The sequence below is a fragment of the Apodemus sylvaticus genome, chromosome 13 (genome assembly GCF_947179515.1).
Source record: "Apodemus sylvaticus chromosome 13, mApoSyl1.1, whole genome shotgun sequence".
NCBI lineage: Eukaryota > Metazoa > Chordata > Mammalia > Rodentia > Muridae > Apodemus > Apodemus sylvaticus.
In genome coordinates this window covers 71,218,299-71,245,292 of record NC_067484.1, presented here as the reverse complement: position 1 = coordinate 71,245,292, position 26,994 = coordinate 71,218,299, and the positions used below count along the sequence as shown (strand labels likewise).

The 26,994-nt window shown below is 44.3% G+C and overlaps 2 protein-coding genes across 5 annotated transcripts; one reads left to right on the top strand and one right to left on the bottom strand.

The window, feature by feature from the left end:
• Nucleotides 1–61: 61 nt before the first annotated feature.
• Cdc25c (cell division cycle 25C) lies at nt 62–19,535 on the bottom strand. Its single transcript, XM_052201407.1, is given in 15 exon segments — nt 62–1,023; nt 1,216–1,327; nt 2,288–2,421; nt 2,912–3,010; nt 5,277–5,339; nt 7,388–7,489; nt 10,430–10,555; nt 11,317–11,415; nt 13,523–13,612; nt 13,885–13,918; nt 15,071–15,116; nt 17,508–17,602; nt 18,922–19,054; nt 19,057–19,142; nt 19,483–19,535. Coding segments are annotated over 14 exon segments (1,350 nt in total). The 5' UTR covers nt 19,112–19,142; nt 19,483–19,535; the 3' UTR covers nt 62–861.
• Nucleotides 19,536–19,869: 334 nt separating this feature from the next.
• Nucleotides 19,870–26,713, top strand: LOC127698136 (oocyte-specific histone RNA stem-loop-binding protein 2-like). 4 transcript variants are annotated; one of them, XM_052201414.1, is made up of 7 exons: nt 19,870–20,039; nt 20,152–20,250; nt 22,764–22,859; nt 22,966–23,070; nt 24,221–24,361; nt 24,517–24,637; nt 26,303–26,713. In XM_052201414.1, exons 3-7 carry the CDS (start codon nt 22,795–22,797, stop codon nt 26,366–26,368), a joined length of 498 nt encoding a protein of 165 aa, XP_052057374.1. In that variant the 5' UTR covers nt 19,870–20,039; nt 20,152–20,250; nt 22,764–22,794; the 3' UTR covers nt 26,369–26,713. The 4 variants fall into 4 exon arrangements, with proteins under 4 accessions (XP_052057374.1, XP_052057373.1, XP_052057376.1 ...); XM_052201413.1 differs by having other exon boundaries at nt 20,152–20,280; XM_052201416.1 differs by lacking the exon at nt 20,152–20,250 and having other exon boundaries at nt 24,221–24,271.
• The last annotated feature ends 281 nt before the right edge of the window (nt 26,714–26,994 follow it).

Sequence of the window (26,994 nt, the reverse complement as noted above, 5' to 3'; positions counted from 1 at the left end):
TTTTCTTTTTTCTTTCTTTCTTTCTTTCTTTCTTTCTTTCTTTCTTTCTTTCTTTCTTTCTTTCTTTTTCTTTCTTTTTTGTGTGTGTGTTTTTTGAGACAGGGTTTCTTTGTGTAACCCTGGCTATCCTGGAACTCACTCTATAGACCAGGCTGGCCTTGAACTCTGAAATCTACCTGCCTCTGCCTCCCAAGTGCTGGGATTAAAGGCGTGCACCACCACTGCACGGCCTGACTCTATTTCTTAACTGTTTGTGGTGTGCAAGCTGACTCAGCGCTCTTGTGACAGGCTAGCCCTTCATGGAGTCTCCCCTCAGGACTATTCTCCCTATGCAGATCTTCCAGGAAGAGACGGGGCTCCCAGTCACTTTGATTTTACTTTCCCATTTGAGGAAAGAGGCTGAGAAAGGGAAGAAAATACAAAGAATGTAAGCTATGCCCTCAATAAGCCAGAAGCCTGTGCAGAGGAGCTGCTTGTGGCAAGATATGGCAGGCCGGGAAGAGGAGTCTATGAACTCTCAAAAGCAATGCAAACTTCTCTGCTCATCATCTAGAACTCAGCCAACAGCTCCACAGAAACCAAGCCCATCCTCAGGGGAGCTTGTCAGCACGACAGGTTGTTGGCTTACAGACATCTAGAGGGTTTTGTTTAATGGGGTTTGTTTTGTTTTTGAGACAGGGTCACATGTAGACCAGACTGGCCTCAAAGTCAAAGATCCTCCTGCCTCTGCCTCCTTAGTGCTAGGACTAAAGGCGTTTGCAGCATGCCTGGCTATGCCTGTGCTTGCAGACACAATCATGGGATTAGCAGCATGGAAAATGACTCCTTCTGTTCAGTGTCTGTAGTGTCTTCACTGCCACGTCATAGTCGCTGCTGTGGGCTCACATCCTTCACCAGGAGGGCGATCTGTTCCTGCAGCTGCCGCTCCCCTTCCTGGGCTCTGCTCTGGCTCCGCCAGCTCAGCAGCTCAGCCTGGTGGTCCAGGTGAAGCATAGGACAGTAGCTCTGTGGTTCACATAGCTCCTGAAAGGGACGGGCAGATGGGACAGCGATTGCTCAGGCTCCTGAGCGCCACCTACTAAGGAGAAGAGATACTGCTCACTGTGCCTGAGGAACAAGTTTTCTCTGAACTGCTTTACATCCCTGGAGATGGCATGCTAAAGCTGAGCTGGAGCACCCCTCCCACCATAGCTGAGGTCTCCCACACCCTTTTACCATATATTCTGGGAAGAAATCTCTGTAGCCCCCTTTGAGGATATACAGCTCAGGGTAGTACAGTGCTGGGTACTGGTTCAGAGCCCTGTCTTTTTCTCTCAGAGAACGGCACCTGTAAAGAAAACCCAGAGATGGGTTGGACAGAGGAAGCCTCAGTGGGTGGGAGGGAAGGAGGAAGGGGAAGAGCAGACTGTGAGGAACTCCCTTGAAGGACCTTCAGTGCTGGGTCAGTGGCTGAGTACCATGGAGTACACAGAAGACACAGGTTTAATCCATAGCCACCACCCCAACACATACAACTTCTTACCATGTTTATGAATCAAGGCCCAGTGACACTCCTTTCCCTTTCCTCTATTGAAACTTCACCCCCAAAATCCCTTTGTGTGTGTTTACATGGGGTTTTGATCGTTTGGTTCTTTCTTTCTTTCTTCTTCTTCTTCTTCTTATTATTATTATATTTTATTTTTGGTTTTTTGAGACAGGGTTTCTTTGTGTAGCCCTGGCTGTCCTGGAACTCACTCTGTAAACCAGGCTGGCCTAGAACTCAGAAATCCGCCTGCCTCTGCCTCCCAAGTGCTGGGATTACAGGCGTGCACTACCATGCCTGGCTTGAGTTTTTGAGACAGGGTTTTACTATGTAGACCAGGCAGGTCTTAAACTCAGTAATCTATCTGCCTCAGACTCCCGAGTGCTCTGATTATAGGCATGGACCACCATGTCTGGATCTTTTTTTGAGATAGGGTCTCTAGCCCAGGCGATCTAGACCTTAAATTTCTGATCTTCCTGCTTGTATATCCCTGAAACACCATGACTCCCTTACTTTCCTGCATTGGGATTATAGGTGTGTGTAATTACACCCAGCGTTATCCAATATTGGGAATCAAACCCAAGGACTATGTATTCCAGGCAAGCACTCGGCCCAGTTCTTTGCTTTAGTGCTCAAACTTCTGAGCTATAGGAACACATTCCACCAATCACCCTAACACTCGTGGAGTTGAGGTTCATCTCTGCTGTGCCAGGTCTTGCTCAGGGTCTGTTTGCATCTCTGGCTTTAGCTCATGCAGACACTCACATTCGGGGGCCTCTCTCTGAGGAGAATTCACAGAGGAACACAATGATGACTCTTTTCTGGATGTCCAGAGGAACAACAGGCTTCCTCAGAAAGAACTCATGTAGTTCCTTCTGACTGTGGAGGTTTAAGGCTCCCTGTAGAAAAGAATGTTAGCAAGTATTCCTCAAGGATTTGTGTGCCGTCAGTACTCGGGAACAACTGGCAGACTTTTCTGGGACATTGAGGCCAGAAAAACCAGGCAACAAGGATTCCAGGGTGGGAACCTCCCTCTGTATCTCCTCCAGGGTTAGGCACAGAGTTTGGTATGTGGCTGCTCAATAAATACTCACAGAGCCACCCAGAGTACAGGATAAACTGAACTGTTTGTGAACGACAAATGTTTGCAAAGTGCTTCCTGGTTTCTGGATGGCTTTCAGGTTTCCTAGGCCCCCACAGTAAAGAGGGAGACTGTCAAGGAGGGAAAGGGATTGCTCAAGGTACACAGGATTACAGTGGGGATAAGGACTTCCTTTGATGAGGTCTGAATGTATCATCTCTGGCCTAGGCTAGAGCTCACAGGACCCTTTGCTCACTCTCTTATCTGCAGCCTGCCTCTCCTTTCCCAACGCTCACGATGTCACTTACCAGGATGTGTCCTCCCAGGTACTCATACGGATAGCGGCAATCAATGATATAAAACCTCTCGATCACGCTCTGAAACTTTCCAGACAGCAAAGCAGCCACCTGCGCACAAAGGATGATTAATTATCCATTCACTGTTGCTCTGTGAGAGGAGCCACACCTCCCTTCTGCACATCCCCACTAGTCACCCAGGACTGTGCTGTATGCACAACTTCCCAATGTAGCCTGTATCTGCAACAAGGCAAGTGGATGAAGCCTAATCCCACATATGAGCGTGAGATGGACCCTGTGTCAAGGGTCAATCCAAATGATACCAAGGTTATCTATGGCCTGTGTAGACGACCCGAAGGCTGAGACCGAGGTTATCTATCTAGAAGAAAGCATGCCTGACAGCCTCTCAGCAGACACCCGAGGAGCAGAGCAGTAGTAGAGGTAGAATTGGTAAGACAACCTGATGTAAGAGGACGTCCTGAAGAAAAACTAGTCCAGCCTTTCCAAAGAGAACTTTGTAAATACATACAAAATACATGGAATTATACTTCAAATCTTTGTTTTGTGATATAAGTCTTAAGTAGCCCAGGCTGTCATCAAACACACTATGTACCAGAGGATGGTTTTGAACTCTTGGCCACAACTCCTAACTGCTGGGCTTATAAGCATGTACCACCATCTCCAATTCCTTCTAACACCTTAAGTAAAAGTATACAAATTGATATTCATCTTGGCATTATCTTAGGATTCTGAAATATTACAAAGAACTCAAACATCCATTAAGAGGGGTTTAGTTAAACAAACTGCATATTCTGGCATAACAAATTACATAGCTATTAAAATAACACAGATTTTTGTTTGTTTGCTTTCTGTTTTTGAGGCAGGATTACTTTGTGTAGCCCTGGTTGTCTCGGAACTGTTCCGCAGACCATGCTAGCCTCAAACTTACAGAATCTGCCATCCTGTCTCCCAAGAGCTGGGATTAAAGGTATGTGCAGCTGCCGCCACCACCACCTGGCTTTTTTTTTTTTTCTATGTAGCCCTGGCTAGCCTCACCTTGGTTGCTTACAATTATCTCACCAAACTAACTGCAACACTCCAAGTTCATCGTTACTCTATCTTGTATAAAATGGGTAGGCGGATCTCTACAATGGCGAATCTGGTCTGCACTCTAAGTTCCAGGCTAGATCCTGTCTGGAGGAGGAGCGTAGGAGGCTGGAGTGCCTTCAGAGGTACAACGCATACACCAAGCCTGCTCCTTCTGCCCTGCAGCACTGCCAGCTCTCCTCAGCAGGTGTGGCCGTACCTGCCTGTCATCCAGCACACAGGAGGCCGAGCGAGCGAAGGCTCCGAGATCTGAAGCCATTAGCCACCTCCTCTCAAACACATAGTGATTTACAACCAGTCAGGATGAAGGAGAGTCAGACACTGTCTCAAGAGGAGAGCCATCGTGTGTGTGTGTGTGTGTGTGTGTGTGTGTGTGTGTGTGTGTGTGTGTTAGAGAGAGATTGTTAACATGAAAATCAGAAATCATGGCTGCTTTGAGACCCCAACTGAGTGGTTTCTTTTTTATTCTTTTTACATTTCCCTTTCCTTTATAATAATAAATCAGTTGTTTAATTAAAATTTTTTTTGAAAAGACTTATTTAATTTTTGTATATGAGTGCTCTAGCTGCATGTATACCTTTGTGTCAGAGGAGAGTTTCAGATCCTATTACAGACAGTTGTGAGCCACCATGTGGTTGCTAGGAACTGAATTCAGGACCTCTGGAAGAACATCTGGTGCTTTTAACTGCTGAGCCACCTATTTAGCCCCTTAACTAAAAATTTTAAAAAGACAGAAATTGGAGCTGGGCGGTGGTGGTACACACCTTTAAGCCCAGTATCTGGGAGGCAGAGGCAGGCAGATCTCTGAGTTCAAAGCCACCCTGGTCTACAGAATGAGTTCCAGGATAGTCAGAGCTACACAGAGAAACACTGTCAAAAAAAAAAAAAAAAAAAAAAGATAGAAAAGATACAAAGAAGGGCTGGAGAGATGGCTCAGCAGTTAAGAGCATTGACTGCTCTTCCAGAGGTCCTGAGTTCAATTCCCAGCCACCACATGGTGGCTCACAACCATCTGTAACGGGTTCCAATGCTCTCTTCTGGTGTGTCTGAAGACAGCTACCATGTACTCATATACATAAAACAAATAAATACTTCTTTCTTAAAAAAGAAAGAAAAGATACAAAGGAACCCTTTAATACAACTTCAGTTGTGTAAGAGCCCATGAGAGTGGACAGAGTGACAGGCAAACAGACTGAAGTGGGTGCTGGGAGCACAGGCCAGTGGCTGATGATATGATCTAAGCAGGTACCATGTCCAGAAACATGCTTACTGTGTCTGAGCTGATATACTTCAGATCCGGGTGTTTCCCTGGCACCGTTGGCAGCACACACACCTAGAAAGACCCAAGAACTGAAATAACAACAGGAATTTCCCACCCAATCATCACAACAAACATTCTCTTATGGTTCTTTCCAAGTGATCTATCCCACAAGAAGAAGGGATTTATAGAGAAATTATGAGTGGTCAAAAAGTTAACTAACTAATAAACAACCATTGAAAATAATGAAATCAGGGTCTGCAGAGACGGCTCAGTGGTTAAGGATGCTAGCTGTCCCTCCAGAAGGTCTGGCTTCAGACTCCACACACAGGTCAAAACTGCCTCTAGCTTTAGTGCCAGTAGACTTGACACCCTCTTCTGGCCTCTGACGACACTGCACAAATGTGTACAGACATACATGCAAGCAAAACATCCATACACATAAAATAAAATTTCTGTTGTTGTTTGAGAGTCTCACTATGTAACTCTGGCTGTCCTGGAACTCACTCTGTGAGCAGCCTTCCTTGACCTCACAGAGCTCCACCTGCCTCTGCCTCCTGAGTGTCTGTGGGAAAGGTCAGCATGTCTGGCTAAACCTTTACTTCTTCATGATGAGGTGGGGGCTGGAGACTGTGCTCAGTGTGAACAGCACTGCTGCTCTTCCCAAGGACCAATGCTCATTTCCCAGATCACTTGCCCATACATATATTCTGGAGAAACACACAAAAATATAAAACAGGGCTGGAGAAATGGCTCATAACCATCTGTAATGGGATCTCATTCTCTCTTCCTGTATGCATGATGACAGATCACTCAAATATATATGTAAAGCCCCCCCCTCTCTCACACACATACACACACCCCCCACCCCACCCCACCGCCCACCTACCCCCACCCCCTGCCCCCCCCCACACACGAAGGCTTAAGCTGGGCATTGGTGGCACACACTATAAATCCCAGCACTTGGGAGGCAGAGGCAGGTGGATTTCTGAGTTCAAGGCCAGACTGGGCCTACAAGGCCAGCAAGGTCTACAGAGTGAGTTCCAGGACAGCCAGGGCCACACACACAAACCCTGAATAAAAAGAGAGAGAGAGAGAGAGAAAGAGAGAGAGAGAGAGAGGAGAGAGAGGAGAGAGAGAGAGAGAGAGAGAGAGAGAGAGAGAGAGAGAGAGGCTTAAAAAAATAAAAATAAACAAGACTTTTACTATTGTTGTTCATGATAACATGGAGCTGGGTAAACTGCTCAGCTGGTAAAATCATTGCAACCTGCATTTGGTTCCTACCGAGCATCAAATAAACTTCTGTACGATGGCATGCATTCGTAATCCCAGAGCTGAGAAGCATGGGTACAAGGATCCTTGGGCCTGCTGGCCAGTCAGTCTCATTTATCTGTAAGCCTTAGGTGCCAGTGAGATATACCAGGTGACGCTGAGGGACAGCATCCAAGGCTGACCTATGGCTTCCACGTGTATATGCACACTAAAGCATATATAGCACCCCATATGCCCCAAACCAAAGGATCAAATGTGCAAGCACGTCAGAAGACATCGGTAATCCTGGCAGTTGGGAGGTTGATGCAGAAGGATTCTGAGCTATGAAATACTATCTTAAAAAAAAAAACAAAACCACAGGACCAGATAAAGGGCCCTGTGGGTATTAGTACCTGCTGCCATCAAGCCTGCAAACCTGAGTTCAATTCCCAGGACTCACATAGCGAATGAGAAAACCAACTCCCACAAACTTCCCTTTGGCATTATGATACGAATACACACACTCTCTTTCACACATACTCTAAAAAAAAAAAAAAATGCACTCTATCACTGTGTCTTATCCTAATGAGATGATACAAAGGAACAGAGAAATACAAAGCCTCAACAATCCCACAGTTTTGTTGTTGATTTGTTGTTGTTGAGGGGTGGAAGATAGATACAAAACTTGCTTGCTAGTGTGAATTTGTGTAGAAAAGTCTAGAAATACAAAAAATAATTTTTCTGGTTGATAAGGTTTGGGATAAATGTAATCAATTTCTACCATTATTTGTATTAACCAACACACACACACACACATCCTGGGAAAGAAAGGAGGAAGAGAATAGAGGGAGAGTATATACAACTAAAGACACCTTTGAGAAATCACCAATCAGAAGCTCTGAGTCAGACTCTTCCTCCTCCATCTGAATGGTGTTCATGTCACAGAGAGGGACCATCTTCTTTAGACTTAAGTCCTGAAAAGACAAAACTCTCACTACTTCCAGTTCTCATGTCAAAGATGTCAAGGCTTGGACTGGCAAGATGACTCAGTAAATAAGGTACTAGCTGGGTCCTAGCGACCTGAGTTCAATTCCCAGAACCTATGTGAATGTGGAAGGGAAAACCAATTTTTTTTTTTTTTTTTTTTTTTGGTTTTTCGAGACAGGGTTTCTCTGTGTAGCCCTGGCTGTCCTGGAACTCACTCTGTAGACCAGGCTGGCCTTGAACTCAGAAATCCGCCTGCCTCTGCCTCCCAAGTGCTGAGACCAAAAGCATGCACTACCACAGCCCGGCTCAGTTAAGCTATCTTAAAAATATATATATATTTCATTTTTATTCTATGTATGTTTTGCCTGAATTGTGCACCATGTTTGTGTCTGCTGCTCATAGAGTAGAAGTGGCAATCAGATTCCTTAAAACTGGAGTTACAGGCAGTTGTGAACCACCAGTATAGGTGCTAAGAACCAAACCTGTATCCTCTGGAACCTGTGTCCTCTGGAAGAACTCTTGACCAGTCAGTGCTCTTAACCACAGAGCACGATCTCCAGGCCCAAACTGAACTATCAGTAGAGTTCAGTTAGAGGAATCTTCTCTAAATTATGAGTGTCCTTAGCTGTATAATAAATACAGCAATACTAGTATCATTTCTATTGAATGTTGCTCCTACTTACAGTTATTATTGACACTAATAAAGTCGGGATCTGACACAATCTTCAGGCCTACACAGATATTTACACAAACACATAAATAAACATAAAATAAACCTTTAAAAAATTATAAAGTATGTGGAACATTATAAACTGCTTTTAAGTTTTTCTTTTTCTCTTTTCTTTTTCTTGGGGGCATGGGGCTGAGAAGAGGAGGTTTCACCACGTATCCTCCCCTGGCCGGGCTGGAACTTACTATGTAGAACAGAGTAGCCTCCAGTTTATTCTGCCTCTACTTCCCAAATGCTGATATTAAAGGCTTGTGCCATCACTCCCAGCAGAAAAAAAAAAAAATTCTATTTTATTGAGGTATATTTCACAAACAAAAAAAAATGTAAGCATTCAAGATATACACTAAAACTCAATGTCCTTCACCAAACACTGCTTCCCTGTGCTGGCGCGCACACAAGGGTAAGACGACAACATGCTTTATTTTAGGGAGAAACAGAGATAGAGGTTGGGCATTAATACATCATCAGGCTGGCCCTGCTCTCCAATTTAAAAGGGAGAACTGAAGTTTACAGTAGTCTGGCAAAGAGTTTACCACTAGTAGTGGGCAAGAACTGGAGCCCAAGTACTTAACTCTATTACACCACATTTGCCTTGTGTGAAAAGAGGGCATTCCTCTGTTATTGTGGCTAACTTCAAGCTTGAGGAAACCTTAACAGACCAAGTGCTAGAATTATAAGCATGAATCACCAAGGCTGCAAATAACTTTAAGTTTCCGTGTTGCGTGAAGTTTAAATTTCCACAGGGTGTGCGTTGTGTGGCTAGTGCAGTCATCCGGATGCCCACCCTGCCTCCTGTGCTCCTTACATCTCTAGTCAGCTTGGTGCCCTTCACAACTTACTCCATTTAAATAAATGCATTTAAAGCCATTTTTGTCCACCTTATTTTCAAATACACAAAGCTAATTCAGAAGTGCTAAGCTAAGGTGGTGGCGCACACCTTTAATCCCAGCACTTGGGAGGCAGAGGCAGGTAGATTTCTGAGTTCGAGGCCAGCCTGGTCTACAGAGTGAGTTCCAGGTCAGCCAGGGCTATACAGAGAAACCCTGTCTTGAACGAACAAACAAACAAACAAACAAACAGTGCTAAGCACCTCAGAGACTATCTCTGGTGCCAACACACACCGACAAGGCATACCCAGCTTCAGAGTATCTCCCTGTGGTGTGGGAAGTGCCAGGGAAGACACTTGCAAAAACCTGCTAGGTTATTACAGCCATTGCTTTGATAGCTACTAAAATTACTGACCAAAACGTCTCATCCAATAATAGGATGATCTCCATGGTAATGAGACACTATCTGTCAGGTATCTCTTAGAATCTTTCTTTTTTCCTAAGAAAAAAAGTTTTTTGGACTCAAACTGTGGTCCTCTGGACCAGCAGCCAGGGCTCTTTACTGCAGAGCCATCTCTCCAGCCCTATTGTCCTCGTAGAGATCGGGTCTCATTATGTACTCAAGGTTGGCCTTTAATTCACAACTCTCTGCCTCCACCTACGAAGTCATGGAATTACAGGTGAGCATCACCACTGAGACTCTGCCTGTTGTTTGTTTTGTCACAGCCCTAGTACAACAGGCAAACAATATTATTTACTTAAGATCAAATGTAGAAGCTCATGTCTGTAATCCTAGTCCTTGGGAGGATGAGGGATGAGGATTTCATGGAGTTTCAAGGCAGCCTAGTCTGCTGCAGTGAATTCCAGTACTGCTTTGGTTACAAGTGAGTTCCAGGACAGCCTGGGCCTCAGAGTGAGACCTGATCTCAAACGAACAAACAAAATGAAAAAGCAAAGTTGGTATGGTAGCACAGGACTGCACACATATATTCTAGTATTCAGGAGGTTAAGACAGAAAGATTGCCAGTTCAAGGTCACTCTGGGCTAAACAGCAATGTCAACAGCCTGGACTACACAATGAGATCCCGGGTTTTAAGAAAATAGAAAATCCCAAAACAAAACAAAACAAAACAAAACAAAACAAAACCAACAGAAATCCAAAAGCCACTGAGATGATTCCATTTGTGAGGCCTGGTGACCTAGTTTGATTGCTTGGACCCACAAGGTAGGAGAGAACTAACTTTTGCTAACTGTACTCTGACCACCACATATATGCCATGCACATGCATGCACACACAGAAACACAGACATATGTACAGAGTAAAATGCAGAAGAAAGGTTGAAAAATGAAAAGTAACAGAACACTGAACCTTGGTATCTTGTTTTTCCAGGGAACACTCCATTGGATCTTCTGAAATCCCTTCTTGGCCTTCTAGCTTTAGATTTTGACTCAGTTTAGGAACTGTAGTAATTGGACTGCCCAGATACTTCATTTCCTGTCAAGTATACTGACAATATTGAAACCTATTTAGGGCCAAGTATGAAAGCACATGTCTGTGATCCCACGGGTCGAGGGGCTGAAACAAAAGAATCCAGAGTCTGAGGCAAGCCTAAGCTATATGCTCACATTCTAACTCAATAAAAGAAAAAAGTAAAATTTAAAATAATAGGAAAAATAAGAAGTCCTTACCTTATTCAGAACACATACATCATGTACAAAGACTGACTCAAAATATAGCAACATTATAAATGTAGGAATTAAACTGCACAACCCTTAGAAGAAGCTGCTGCGGTGGCAGAAACCTACAGGACTGAGGAGACTCAAGAGGAGGAGGAGGACTTGAGTAGAGGAGTCCAAGGCTGACCTGAGCAGGGCAGGAAAACCTCATTTCAAAAACGAGAAAAGAAATGGGCATCGTGCACTGTGGCACATGCTTGTTAATCTAGCACCTAGACTGAGATAGCAGGACTGTTGTGAGTTTGGGGATAGCCTGGACCACAGACTGAGACGTTGTCTCAAATCCCCAAAAGGAAAGGAAAAGAAAAGAAGAAACCAAAGGCTAAGAAAACTTCTCACCCCATAGTTTCAACAACCCAAACTGTCAGAAGACAGAGTTCCTCCGTGCCTGAGCTTACTGTTCCCACACTCTTCTCAGCCAAGGCAGCTTAGGAAAAGCCAAAAGACAGCCAGGAGTCCACGGCTGTTGATCTGCAGCCCGAGATTCTCCTGCTACCACTAGATCAATCAGTAACTCACCGGCTCACAGCAAGGGGAAGCCAGAAGATCTCCAGGCATTTTTCGAAACCTTGGGGTCCTAGGCGCCTCCCATTCCAATGTCTTTAAACTGGTGTTTATCTGCATAGGAAAAATTTAAAATAATAGGAAAATCAGCTACAGGAAGAGAAGCAGTAATGTGGCCTGCCAAAAATATCATATCTGATCAAACTATGAATAGCTCTCAGGAAACACATAAACATAATCATTAGAGAGTATCTGAAGATATAATGCTGTGGATTTGATGTCTGACACACAGATGCTTGCTTGGAAGGGATCTGCAATTTTATTTGTAAATATTTATTATTTTAGTATATGGATGTTTTGTTTGCACACACATGTGTCCCTGGTGCCTGCAGAGGCAGAGGGACTCGATACCCTGGACCTGGACTTCAGATGGGTGTAGAACCTTCATGTGGGTTTTGGGAACTCAAGTCCTCTGGAAAAGCAGTACATGCTTTTAACCACTGAACCATCTCTGTAGTCCTGGATTGTGAGATTTTAAAGAGTGATTTTAAGGGGAGATTAAAGTGGTAATAATAGGGACAGAAAGGTGACTCAGCTAATAAAGACACTTGGCACAAAGCCTGACAATGTGTGTTTGATCCTGGAACTGAGGTGACAGAAGAAACAGAAGGAACAAACTCACTCTGACAAGTTGACCTCTGTGGGCACATGAGCACACAAACACACACACACAGAGATACACAGACACACACACATAATAAATAAACGTAGTTAAAAAAAATTTAAGGGACAGAAGTAATAGTAGTTTTTTAAAGTTGACTATAAACACCTAAAACCAGGTGTATCTTCTCTAGTACAAGGAAAGCATAAAAGCACAGTTGGGGTGGAGATGGGGTTCAGTAGCTAAGAGCTCATGTTGTTCTTACAGAGGACCCAGGTTCAATTCCCAGCACCCACATGGTGGCCAACAACCATCTGCAACTCCAGTTCCAGAAAATCCAATGACCCCTCCAGCTCTGTGGGCACTGCACTAATGTGATGCACAGACATACACACAGACATACTCACACACATGGAATGAAAGAGAACAGAATAGCTGCTACAGCATGTGCACTCATCTGGGTGAAGGGTCAGAGGACAGAGAAGATGGCTAGAAAAGCATCTTAGGTGGACGACTTATTGTAGTAAGTGGGAAGGGTGGTGTAAGGCTAATATAAAAGGACCTTAGCTTCCTCAAGACAGTGTCAAAAGAGTTTGACTAAGGAGAAATCAGAAAAAATTAATATGGGCCTGCTCATGCACATCTAATCCCGCTTAAGAGGCTGAAGCAGGACCTCAAGTTCTAGGTCATAACTTAAGGACATTCTGTCTCAGAATAGAAAGCTACAGGAGGCCAGACACTGAACCTAACTGTCCAGGGACAGGGCTTGCTCATGATACCTGAGGCCTTTTGGGCAGTCCCTAATGCTGAAAGAGCCAAAGACCAAAGTTTAGTTTAGCCTGCTGGTGCAGCTCTGTAATCCTACTTACTTGGGAAGCCTGGATAACGGGACCCTGTATTTTTTTAAAATTTATTTATTATTATTTAATGTAAATTGGTGTTTTGCCTGCATATATCTCTATGTGAGGTTGTGAGTTACAGACAGTTTTGAGTTGCCATGTGGTTGCTGGGAATTGAACCCAGGTCTTCTAGAAGAGCAGTCAGTGCTCTTAACCACTGAGCCATCTTCCCAGCCCCATGGACTCTGTCTTAAAAACAACACACAAAAAAGAGAGCTGTAGGCTGCTTGCCTGACACGCACTAGGGCTGTACACTGATCCATCCTCAGGACAAGACAAGGCAGGGTATAGCTCAGTGACATGAAAGGGCTGTTTGAATGACCAAACCCAATCCTTAGCAATAAAAGTACAAGAAAATACCCCAAAGAATTGATGAACAAATTATATTATGTATGTTCTTACAAAGCAAAATTACTTAAGGCTAGCGAGCTGGTTCAGTGGGAAACAGTGCTTGCTGGGATATAAGCCTGACACCTGAATTCCATCCCTGGACCCACGTGGAAAGGCAAAACCTGACTTCAGCAGTCCATTACAGGAACCTGCAGGCACACAACAGGATGACTTCCAAGCACGTTATTTGCAAGACATTAGCAGCAACTTGAGATCTAACCCGGCAAACTGAACAGAGCTGACAGTTCTCGGCTCAGGAAGCCATACTCACGTTTTCTTTATGTGCAGATGTGCTACGCTTTGCGCCCTTCCTTCTGTGGCCAGGATCCAAAGCATGTGGCGTACTACAAAGGAGCTGCACCTAAAAGACATTGTCTACAGAGTATCCACCGGCCACGGCATGGGGGGGGGCACCTGTGTGAAGCCTCTGCCGCCCACCCGAGAGACCTAACCAAAGTCAAGACTAACCAAAGTCAAGAGGGAAAACCCAGGCTTGGTGAGACATGCCTTCAGTCAGTGCTCAACGGCTGTTCCAGCCCAGCTAGGAAGCACAGTGAGGCCCTCTCTTAACAGAAAGACAAGGAGAAAGGAAGAGAGGGAGGGAGAAAGAGAAAGGGAGGGAGGTCTACTCACTGAGATGCCTTTCGTAAGGTCCTGGTGAAAATCCCTGAGGTTAAAACAAAAACAAGCAGTAGTCAGATAGTCCCCATATTCACTTTGGTTCTTCAGTGCTTGGGGCACCCCAGTTTCATCTGTGCAAGGGGCCCCAATCTTTATGATTCTATGTGTCTTCCAACAATATTCAGGGTATTAGATATCCAAGTCTTAGTGGTGTCCTGGGGGGAAAGGCCCTCAGTTCACTAGCATAACTATACAAGATAACCATGCACCAAAGGGGAGTTTATCTTTTCTTCAAGTTTTAGTGCTAGGGATGGAACCTAGGGCCTAGTTAAACATTCTACCACCAAAGGGCACCTCCCACTGCTGGCTTACTTTTTTTTTTTTTTTTTTTTGTAAACCCCCTGGCTAACTATTTTTGAATCTCCAGAAGAGACTCCATAATAGTTATAGCAACAAACAAAATGTTTGGTATGTGCTGGATACCTGTTTTGTTTTTCTTTTCTTGGGTGGGGTGGGGATAGAGGTGGGAGGTGAGGTTCAGATAGGATTTCACATAGCCCAGGCTGGCCTCAGGCTTTTTATGTAGCTAAGGCCAGCCTTGATCTTCTGATTCTCATCTCCCACAGAGTCTTGGGATTACGAATATAAACCATATTACCTGGTTCTGGTTAGAGTATGTTTTTATTTTTGGGCTGGATGGTATTTTGTTTTGTTTGAGACAATGTCTCATATAGCCCAGCCTCTCATTTTTTATTTAATCTTTGCAATAGCTGTTCTTAATAAGAGCTTTAGTTACCTCATATGAATAAAGAAAGTACAATCCAATGCATTAAAGATGCTGTGGGTCCCAGCTAGTGAAATAGTAGCCACCAGAAACCCAGTCTCATTCCCACCATGTAACCTTAGCCACTAAAATTGAGCACTTTTCACGTGCAAAGAGAAGCCCTGACTGGAGTGTAGTGCACCACTTTCCTTCAGGTAAAAACAAGAGATTTCCATGTATGCTGGTTTAAAATAGCCTGGATTTCACAATACATATTTAGAACTGGAAAACTTAAAAGCTGTCAAGTCAGAATCTCCAAACCCACTAATATCCAACGTAAACCACTTCATAGTGTGCAGAGTCCCACACAGGAGAACACCCCGTGATTCATATGGGAAGGCTACAGCATACAGAGCGTCTAACAGCAGAACTTACTTGCCAGTTAACTGCACATCCTGCGGTCCTGACAAATCCAAGGAGTCTGCAATCAGATGTGAAGAACCCCAGGCTGGGGATAAAAGCTCACTTGGTAGTGTTTGCCCAGCATGTACAGATGCCCTCAGTTCAATCCTCACCTCTGTATAAAACCATGGTGGCACACACCAGTTTCCCATAGTTTGTTATGCAACCACCACCACAGAAACACACATTAATAACAATAACTTGTTCGTGTTCTTCTTCTTTCTTTCTTTCTTTCTTTCTTTCTTTCTTTCTTCTCTTTTCTTTCTTTCTTTCCTTTCTTTCTTCTTTCCCCTTTCTTTTTTCTTTCTTTCTTTTCTTTCTTTCTTTCTTTCTTTCTTTCTTTCTTTCTTTCTTTCTTTCTTTCTTTCTTTCCTTCCTTCCTTCCTTCCTCCTTCCTTCCTTCCTTCCTTCTTCCTTTTCTTTCTTTCTTTCTTTCATCTTCTTTTTTTTTTTTTTTTGGTTTTTTTGAGACCAGGATTTCTCCGTGTAGCCCTGGCTGTCCTGAAACTCACTCTGTAGACCAGCTGGCCTCAAACTCAGAAATCTGCCTGCCTCTGCTTCCCAAATGCTAGGATTAAAGCGGCCACCACTGCCCAGCTGTTTTGTTTTTCAAGACAGTTTCTCTGTATAGCTCTGATAAACCAGGATGGCCTTGAACTCAAAGATTTGTCTGCTTCTACCCTCCAGCGTGCTGGGATTAAAAATAGTTCGCCACCACTGCCAAGCTAATAATTTTTTAAAAATATTAACTGAAGCTGGGTGGTGGTGGTGGTGGTGGTGGTGGTGGTGGTGTTGGTGCACGCCTTTAATCCCAGCACTTTGGGAGGCAGAAGCAAGGGGGATTTCTGAGTTCAAGGCCAGCCTAGTCCTACAAAGTGAGCTCCAGGACAGTCAGGGCTATACAGAGAAACCCTGTCTCAGGGGAGGGGGGAATTGACTGAGCCAGAGGATGGCTCAGAGGTTGAGAGCACTTCCTGCTCTTTCAGAGGACCCAGGTTTGGTTTCCAATGCCATGTGGCGCTGCCCCTACCCATTTCTAACTCTACGTCCAAGGGATATGGCACCTTCTAGCCTTTTCAGGCCCTAAGTACACATTAAGCATACACGCAGTGTACATGTAGGAACTAATATGCCTTAAAAAAAAAAGCTAGTTGTGGTTGGCACAAATATGCCTAAATTCTAGCACTTTCAAGGTAAAATTAGGTAGATCAGAAGTTCAAAAGCTACCCAGTAAGTTTGAAGCTACATAAGACACTGTCTCAGGCCCCCAACTTCTCCCCTCCCCCAAGAAAACAAACAGAAAAGTGGTTACCTGGGAAATCTGAAACTAGAGCAAATTCCAGACGGTTTACTAGCAAAGTTTTTTTTAACTTTAGACAAAGAAAAAGAAGCACACCTAAGAATTAGTGTTAACAACACACCTTGACAAACTATTTTTTCTCTTATGCGTGGCGGGGTAGTAAGGATTGAATTTAGGGTCTTGTTTTTGTTGTTGTTGTTGTTTTGTTTTGTTTTTTTTTCGAGACAGGGTTCTCTCTATAGCCCTGCTGTCCTAGAAACTCACTCTGTAGACCAGGCTGGCCTCGAACTGAGAAATCTGCCTGTCTCTGCCTCCACAAGTGCTGTGATTAAAGGCGTGTGCCACCACCGCCCGGCCTGGGTCTTATATTTTTAATGCCAGTTTCTTTGCTTCTTCGAGATTAAATTGGGATACAATAATAATGATAATAATAAATAATAAAAACTTTACTTTCATAGCCAACATTACTCAGTCAACAAAGTATATTCCTTCTTGAAGTTTTTCTAATGCAAAGCAACTTCTATTATTGTTATTTTCTTTTTCCATTCATCATTTAACTAAAATAATTATCTTACCTCAAAATTCCTACTTGTAGGCAGTGTTCTGTCAGGGCTTTGGTACGTGGCAGCCCTGGTCTAGTAATTGCTCTGTAACTCTGGCTGGCCTTGGCCTCCCAAGTCCTGGGCTTACGTAAGTTGACATACCAGGTTTTACGTAGCATTTTCCTACTTTCACCATCTTCTATTTCTATCCTATTACCATATCCTCTCTTTGAAAAGTTTTTTTTTTCTTCCTTAAGTTGTAAGCCTTAGTCTTAAAAGGCAGAACCATCTCTCCAGCCCAAGAGATGCTTAGCAGTTAGGTGCATTTGCTGCTCTTCCAAAAAACCCAGCACCCACAAGATAGCTGCTCTTCAATACCCAGCATCCTATGGTAGCTCACAACAGTCTGTAATTCCAGTTCCAGAGGATCTAGTTCTTCTTCTGGCTTCTGAGGCCACCAGGCACACACGTAGGGCACATACACACACACGCATACAAAACATTTATACACATAAAAAAATTAACAAATATACATTTTAAAGTTACTTTTTAAAGACTGTATCCCTACCGTTTTCCTCAAGGTCAGCAGAAGTAGTAAGCTGAGAAGCAGACATCTCTCCATTGCTAAGATTAGAAAGGTCAAGACAACATTTTGGGGTTCCTCTGTTGAGACATAAAAACATACCAAGATTCCCATCAGGGTGTACTATCCTTAAAAGGTAGAGATCAGGCTTTTATTTGACTCTCTCTCAATTACTATCACAAAAAACTAAACAGTATCCAAACAAATGGGCTCAGATTGGGTTGAGAAGAATGCTCCACTTTTCATCTGTTTCAATACTGTGAGCCTCATTTTCTTTTCACCAACACACTGAGATAGGAGTTATCTAATGAGAATCTAAAGAGATCACTTTTAACAATTTTTACATTTTATTTATTGTGTGCACACATACTTGTGTGTGGAGGTCGGAAGCCGGCTTGTAATAGGACATGGGGCCTGACGCACGTCATTGGGCTTGTCACAGGTGCCTTCACACCCCACTTGCCCAGTGAATAGGATCTTAACCCCCGACTGCCTATCCTGTTCACCGATGCACATATAAACTCAAATTTCTCCCTGGAATCTCTACTCCTTCTCAATACTCATTTGCTAATGAAGTCTAAAGACAGCACGGATCAGAATTTAACACTAATACAATAAAAGTGACAACTCATATAACCCACTAATAAGAGTTTTAGAAATTTTCCTAGATAGCACTTTGATTCTGACATTACAGGAAAAGATTATTCCTGGTATTCCTGGTAAGAAAGAAAATTAATTTTTTCTTCTTGTTATTTTTCTGTTTGCAATAGGGTCTCACACTATAGCCCACTAGTTGTCCTGGAATTCACTAGTAGCCCAGGCTGGCCTTGAACCTGTTGATCATCCTTTTTTTGTTGTTTTCAGGTTTTTTGTTTGTTTGTTTGTTTTTTGGTTTTTTTCCGAGACAGGGTTTCTCTGTGTAGCCCTGGCTGTCCTGGAACTCACTCTGGAGACCAGGCTGGCCTCGAACTCAGAAATCAGCTTGCCTCTGCCTCCCAGAGTGCTGGGATTACAGGCGTGCGTCACTAACGCCCCGCTCTGTTGATCTCAGCCTTGTCTCAGCCTCCAGAATGGTGAGATCCCAAACATACTCCACCAAGCCATCCCTACTCAGAAAAGTCAGAGATAAATCCAGGAGTCATATAGTTCAAGGTCATCGTTGAAACTTAAACCCTGGACCAAACAAACTTGTTCATAAAATCAAAGATAAGGTGTAAAAATAAAAATTTAATTTACAGACGGGAGAGATGGTTCAGTGATTAAGAACTTGATGTTCTTCTCTAGAAGACTGCACTTCTTAGGTTCCCACCCACCCCAGCTCCCACTTCAGGTAGCTCACACCACAACCACACACACACCCCAAAATTAACAATAAATTTTTTTTAAAGAATAACTTTACCCTGACAGAATGCTTAGGTTGGCCGAGTTATGGAGTCTGTCTCCCGGAGATTCAGGGAAATCTGAACGGATGGTAAAAGAAGTGTTTCTCTCCAAAAGTAGCTGTAACAATCTTCCTTGTTTGGACCTAAACTGGGTGCTGAAACAAAACTTCCCTCTTCATTTGCCGGTGGAAAGGGTCCTGTAGACATGACTTCAGAGTCTTCGCCGAGGGAGGTGGGGCTGTCTAGGAGAAGAACACTCCAGATATTCAACAACTCCAGCCCTCTCCACCCTTTCCAGGGCCCGGCTGCGCCCGCGTGGAGGACCATCCCCGTATAACCTCCAAGAATGTTACCACTGCAGCTGCTCAAGTCCTGAGCTTGTTAAAAGACGTCAGGCAAGCTCAGGACTTCAGAGATGGAACGAAGGACTGGCTTGATCCGGACCACGCAGTTTCACATGCTAGACCCGAAGAAACGGATCTAACGAGATGAGGCTATACGGACCTCCGGTCCGAATGAACCCTGCAGGGACAATTGGGTATCCGAGATTCCCGGGCGGACACAGCTCCCGGCTTTACCTTAAGTTTAAATGCCGACTTGAATTTGTGAGAGGAAAAAACCTCCTGCAAGACTGGACGGAAAGCTAGAAACTGAGGAACAGAAGCCGCTTTTTGGGTTAAAATTGCTTCTTCGTAGCTTTGATGCTTCTCTCTGGAAATGGCCTGAAGGCAAAGCCAACAGCCAGAGGCCTGACCATTCAAACCTTCCGCTCTCTCAACAACCTATCATCGCCCTCCTGCTAGTAGCGGCAGCCAATTATCACACCAGAACTTGGCCACGCCCTCTGACCAATCGCTACACTCGTACCTAGTCGGGCAGCTCCGCCACACAGAGAGCCTGGTGCACATTGGCTGTCCCTCTGGCCAATCGCCACACCCTTCCTGTACTCAATTCTCACCGCCCCAACAACCCCGGGAGATTTAAATTCAGCCCCGCTAACGTTGACTTACCTGTTTTTGAGTGAAGTATTTGCTTCTTCTTGCTTCTTTCTCGCGTTGTTCCTCTTGAGTTTCAGTACCTTTCGGCTGGAAATGGAGCACCTGCCGCCGGTGTGGCAGTGGTTGGAGCATGATAGGTGTGTGTTGATGCTGAGCTGTCACTGGCCCCTTCCAAGAGGTTTTCTGGATAGAAATTTATTTTCAGGGAGAGTAGAGGAACGGAACCTTTTGACGTATTCTTTATGACAGGAGGGTTTCATGCCTATAATCCCAGCACTTGGAAGACTGAGATAAAAGGGTCGCCGGGAGTTTGAGGACAGCCTGCACTCCAGATCGCCGTGGGCTAGAGTGAGACCCTACTTGAAGAAGGAAAACGGGGCGAGTATATTAGTGGTGGTGGTGGTGGTGGTAATAAGAATGGAATCCAGATCACACTAGACAAGCACTGTTGTTTGGCTGTCAGTTCCCAGTTCAAGAAGTTATTTTTTAAAGACTTGTTTTTAATTATGTGTATATGTGTATGAGCCAGTTGGAAGGCCAGAGGCAATCCCTTAGAGCTGGAGTTACTGGCAGTTTTGAGCTGTCCAACATGGGCAATTTCTCTGCAAGAGCACTTCGTGCTCTTAACCACTGAATCATCTCTTCAGCCCCTGAATCCAAGAACTTCTTAGTGTTGGTATTTTTTTTTTTCTTTAAAGCTTTGGAGAGGGGGTCTGAGTATAGATGAAATAATTGGCCATGAGTGTGAGGCTGGCTGGGTGGGAACTTTTAATTAATGTACATACTAATCACCTGGAGATCTTGAAAAGATTTGTTCTCTGATTCAGTAGGGCTGGGTTTGGACGTAAAATTCTACATTTGTAGGCAATTCTCAGTTGATGATGGTGTCTTTGGTCCCAGGACCATACTCTTGAGTAGCAAAGCATTATGCTATACTTTTTGTGTGTTTTGAGACATGGTCTCACTGTTTAGCCTAAACTTGTCTTCAGTTCGAAATCCCTCAACTTCTTGAAGTCTGGTATTACAGGGCTAAGAAGTCCCATCCACCCAGTTTCCTGTACTCTACTTCAGAATACATCGGATTTTTTCTTTTCTTTTTAAAATATTTTCTTCGTATCTCATGTGTATTCATGCTTTACCTGCATGAATGTCTGTGTGAAGGTGTGGGATCCCTTAAAACTGGAATTACCGGCAGTTACAAGCTGTCATGTGAGCGCTGGGAATTGATCCTAGGCCCTTGGGAAAAACAGCCAGTGCAGTCAACCATTCAGCCATGTCTTCAGCCTCCTTCCTCCCCTTCCTCCCTTTCATCCTTCTTCCATGGTTAGTTAAGACAGTCTTGTTATGTAGCCCTGGTTAGCCTCAAACTCATGATTCTCCTGCCCTAACCACCTAAATTCTGGCATCACAGGCATGTGTTACCACACTCGCCTTGACATTTTTCATAGTCAAAACTGTTTATGCTGAGTATGGTAATGTCCACTTGTAATCCCAGCATTGCAGAGGCCGAAGAAGGATAATTACCAGTCTTAGCTATATATAACAAGACCCAGTATCTAAGAAAATGGTGGGAATTTGGTGGTGAGAGCTCAAGGTCTAAAACCTTATGCAGCTGAGGCAGAAGAATCACAAATTCAATACTATCTGGGCTACCTAGCAAAACCCTGTCCCACAAACAAAGCAAATGTTTTAATTTAAAACTTTAGTAACTATTTAAAATGCACGCTAATGCTAATAGCTCTATTGAGGCCCAGGAATGATTAAGGCCTCCAGGTGCTACTCATGCTAATAGTTTGCAGACCACATTTTGAAAACAGCCAGAAGCTGGGCAGTGGTGGCACAAGCCTGTAATCCCAGCACTTGGGAGGCAGAGGCAGATGGGATTTCTGAGTTCGAGGCCAGCCTGGTCTACAGAGTGAGTTCCAGGACAGCTAAGGCTACACAGAGAAACCCTGTCTCAAAAAACCACCAGAAAAAAAAAAAAAGAAGAAGAAAGAAAGAAAGAGAGAGAAAGAAAGAAAAGAGAAAGGAAACAGCTAGAAATACAAGCTTTAAAGCTGGACGTCAGGAGTGGAGCAATGGCTCGGTGGGTAAAGGTGTAAGTACAGGATGTGGTTTCCTGGAACCCACATGAATGCTGGGCAGCATGACGGCCTGCGTGCCTGTTATCCTAGCCTTTGGGAAGTAGAAACAGTGGCCACTTGGAACAAGCTGTCTGGTTAGACTAACCAAAAGTATGCACTCTGGGATCAAGTAGGAGACTCTATGTCCATATGTCAGGTGCAGATCAAGGCACCTGATCTAACGCACAAGCACACACATGCACCATCCGCGTGAACAGACCTACACAGCACACACATATGAAAAGGAAAAGCTGGCTGTGGCTCATTCCTGAAATCCGAGCGCTTGGGAGGCTCATGTAAAATCGCCACAGTTTGGAGGCTAGTTCGTTTCAGACCACTAGTCAGTCAGGGCTATGGAGAAGACCCTGTGTCAAAATAAAAAAACAAAAAACAAAAAAGCAAACCAACAAAACCCCATAACCTTTATCTGCTCTGAGGATCTTGGCAGTTACTGTCCCTGAAAAATTTAGCCTCTTTCTTTCTTTCTTTCTTTCTCTTTCTTTCTTTCTTTCTTTCTTTCTTTCTTTCTTTCTTTCTTTCTTTCTTTCTTTCTTTCTTTCTTGGTTTTTGGAGACAGGGTTTCTATGTGTAGCCCTGGCTGTCCTGGAACTCACTCTGTAGACCAGCCTGGCTTCAAACTCAGAAATCCATCTGCCTCTGCCTCCCGAGTGCTGGGATTAAAGACGTGCACCACTACTGCCCGGCCTGTTTCTTTATTAATATCCATTTTATCTGCAGAAACTTCTTCCCCAGAGTAGAGGTGTGTGAAATGTCCTTGTCCTCTAGGATAGAGATGGTGAGTGTGGGAGTCGCCACAGAGCCTTGTCATGCCAAGTAAGTTGGGAAACAAGGCTGGGGTTTGAGGTGGTGTGAGATGAGTTTATTATGCTTTGATGGTTATAGTCATACTTTTCGAGGTGCCATGTATACTTCTCTGTAGGTGGGAAGCTGAGACAGATGAAGTGGTCCTGCAGCGGCGCCAGAAGCAGATAGATTATGGCAAGTGCACACCTGGGTACCAGAGCTTTCTCCAGCAGGTCCCCAGGTGAGTGCAGTTGTGGGCAGTCACAAGGATGCCAACCAAATGGCTGTACTGTCGAGTGCTGAAAGGTGACTGAAAACTGGGTGCAGGGGGACTGATTTTCCTGCTGTCTGGTCCCTAATAAGTTTGAGATTTCTCTCAAGTAGAAATAGTACTTTCCCAGGAGCCTTTCAAAGCTTGTCCATGTTTTTCCCCCTAAGGTTTTGTGTTGTGTGAGTGCAGATGTGCTTGTGGAAGTCAGAGGATCTTTACTTCCAGGACAGGCTCTTCTGGGGTTCACACTTGGTCATCAGGCCTTCCTAGCAAGTGTGTTTTACCTCCTAAGCCATCTTGCTGCTCCCCACATTCCTTTTCTTAATAATTTTCTTTGTTATTGTACAAAGGAATGGTTTTATTGGGATGCCTTCATTATATGAATGTATTTCACTATTATTTGTTTATTTAACTTTTTAAAGCTTTTATTATGCATTTATGTTTTCCCTGCATGTATGTCCATACACCACATGCATGCTGTGGAGGCCAGAAGCGGATATCAGATTCCCTGGAAGTGGAACTACAGAAAGTTGTGAGCTACCATGTGGGTGCTGGGATTCAAATCCAGGCCCTCTGAGCCACCTTGGCCCCCTCTTCTGTTTTCTATATGTTCCAATATTCTCTTATTCTCTCCTCTCTGCTACATTCAGACCTTTCACCTTTTCTTCCTTTGTAGTTCCCCTTTCTATTTTCATGTCCTGCACACACACACACACACACACAAACACAAACACACAGGAATGTATCAAAAGTTGGATATCATCTTTACTCAAGGGCCAGGGGTAGCTTCTGTATCATTACAATTGCTGCTGAAGTGAGCATTATGAGTGAACATTATTCCCCACACCTTACCTCCCTCTCCCTCTGTGTCTCTCCAACAGTCTCATGTAGCCTCAGCTGGGCCTCAAACCCTCTGTGTAGTCAAGAATGACATTGAACTGCTGTTCCTCCTGCCTTTACCTCTGAGGATGGCATCTCTGTGCCACCAGGCCTGGCTTCCCAGTATTTGCTGGGTTGGAGCATCATCCTGTCCTTGGGTGATCCTGCCTGGGCTTCTGATTCACTGTGAGCAGCGTCCCTTTCCTTTGACTTCAATCTGACCCATATTTATCATTGTCAGGGCGCAGCGACAGCCGGGTTTTCACCCTCAAACACCAAACAAAAACAGGAGGTACAGCCGCCGATCCTGGGATGCCCAGATCAGGCAATGGAGAAGAGCCCTGCATACCTGGGACCCCCCAAGCCAGCCTCTCCATGACAGGCAGGCTGAGGGGGTGCTCGCTAATCTGGGTCCTATGAATAGTGTGCTCTAAGCTCTACTTTGTTCACAGTGCAAAGCTTTAGGCTGTATTATTGGGTGGAGGGCGGGGCAGTATCTGCATGAGTGCATGCTCTCTCATTCTGCTACCCCTCCAGGAAGGCAACAAACGACTTCCTAAAGCCGGTGGATTCTACGCCACTAGATGATCTCCCGGATAACTGGCCCCAGGACCCAGAATCCTCAGAGAATTGGGACAGCGATGAGAAAGAGGCCCAGGTAGTGTCCTCTGCCAAAACCGCTGGATCAGGAAAATAGATGGGGTTTGACCTATGAGGGCATAAATAAGATAAAGTCCAAAGGAGACAGGGCTGGAGCTATATGGCCTCCCCGGGTCTGAGCTCTCTTCACCACAAATGAAAGCATTGGGTACGCCTGCACACTCCTGTAAGCTCCGTACTAGGAAGGTGAGAGCAAGAGGAGCAGGAGTTTTATTTGCGTCATTTAAAGCTGATTTTTTATAAAACACTAAAGCAAGAGTTTATTACAGAAATTAGCAGTAGGACCAGGAATGTAAAGCCAAAAAAAACATCAGCTACATGAGATCTACTTGCCAAACAAATACATGACCTGCAAACATACAAACAAAAAAGCAGATCAATGCAAAACCTTGAAAATTGAGAGGCATGACTATGGGCGGTGTTGCACTGTTCAGGAGGCCGCCAAAGATGACACACACAGGAAACCTTGGGGCCCTTCGAATGAGTCCTCAGACACGGCTTGCAGTGGTTTTCTTCTGCAGGAATGAGCTATATGAATTCCTTGCCCTTGTTTTAGTCTCCCTCCTTTCCTTCTCTCCTTCCCTTTCTTCTTCCTCCCTTCTCTACTTTTCTTTCTTTTCTATTTTATTTTATTTTGGTGGTGGCAGTAAGGGGGTAAGATAGCACCTTACTCTTGTAGCCCAGGCTGGCCTAGACTGCAGTGTAACCCAAGGTTGACTTGAGTTCATAGCAATCCTCCTTCAGGGTCTCAAGTGTTATAATTTTGAACCAAAAACGCCTGATTCAGTTTCTTTCAATGTTTTGTAAATAAGCCAGTGCCAACTTAACTTTAGAAAGCATGGTTAGTAATAAAAAGGTAACAAGGTGGTCCATGCCCATAATCTCAGCCCTGGGGAGGCACTGTCAGCAGCTCCGTGACAGGAGGCTAGCCTGGTCTACAGTAAGTTTCTGGACAGCCAGAGTTCACGTGAGAACCTGTCTCAAAACAAAGAGAAACAAAGCACCAACCAAGGGGTTAAGAGGCTCCAATTTTGATATAACTTTACCTACCACTTGGGTAGTGATTGAACCTTTCACAGGGTTTGTTGTTGACAGTTTCCATTTGGTGACTGAAAGGAAGAGAGTAATATATATGTTTACTTAAAGTATATAGTGCAACCAGACATGGCAATTAATGTCTGTAATCCCAGCACCTAGGGAGCTGAGGCAGGAAGAATAGAGTTTAAGGACATCTTTAGCAACATAGTAGGATTGAGACCAGCCAGAGCTATATGAGTCCCAGACTTAAAAATAAACAAGCAAAGTATGTAGCACAGCAAAGTTGCAGGGAACCATGTCTCCCTTACTCTTTGTCAAAGGAAAATGTGCAAATCAAAATCAATCTCCCAAACACCTTTATGCATGTATGTATGTATATATGTGTGTATGTATGTACTTATTTTAGGTTTTACTATGTAACCCTTGACCAGCCTCTGCAGTTGAAGTGCTCACTGGCTGGCCTGGAAGCGGGGCCAGTCTTCTTGCCTTTGTTTCTAAGTACCAGAATTTTAAATGTCTACCACTGCCCCTCACTTCCCACCTCAACTTTTTACACTTGATCTTAGCCAAAAGGCCGAGAAGCAATGCACCTCAACTTTTTAATACTTTAATTCTTCCTTTTCAGTTTGCATACTTGAAGGTTCCTGCTGCTTCCCCTCCCCAGTTCAAAGATGAAGAGTTGCATCACTAAGTCTACTGCTGCTTACCTATCCCAGATGAGGGGGATTCAAAATACTCGGAATAAACACTTGATTGTTAGGGATTTGCTGCTACAACTGTAATAATGAAATGCCTGGAATTACCACTTTCTAACCGATTAAGAAGGGAATCTAAAACTGCCCTACAGTGATCTGAGCATGAAAGCATTTATTGAAAACTTTTTTTCTCAGCTGAGATCTCCAATTTACAGAACAGCCAGGAACCTCTATAGGCTTTATTCCTTACCTACATCAACATTAGTCTATTGAAAAGGGACTTAAAACTTTGGTTGCGGTGTGAGGTGGTGATAATGGTATAGATTTAATAAAAAGGTGATTTCCAGTTCCTAAAGAGGAAATACAGTACTGTTGACATCGCTTCTTCACATGTCAGCTTACTCCCTCCCTCCGTCTTAAGTGGTCCAGCCTTAACCATTTTGCTCCACCCCCACCCCATACACCCCGCAACTGAACCACCTATGATGTCATAATCACAATCCCATTACCTCATCCTACTGGGGGGGGGGCGGAAAGGAGGGTAGCGAAGGGAGGGAGTGAACAGCCTCGGCCCGCCTTAGCTTTACAAAGTGTTTTGGGTGAGAACAAATTACAGAGCAAG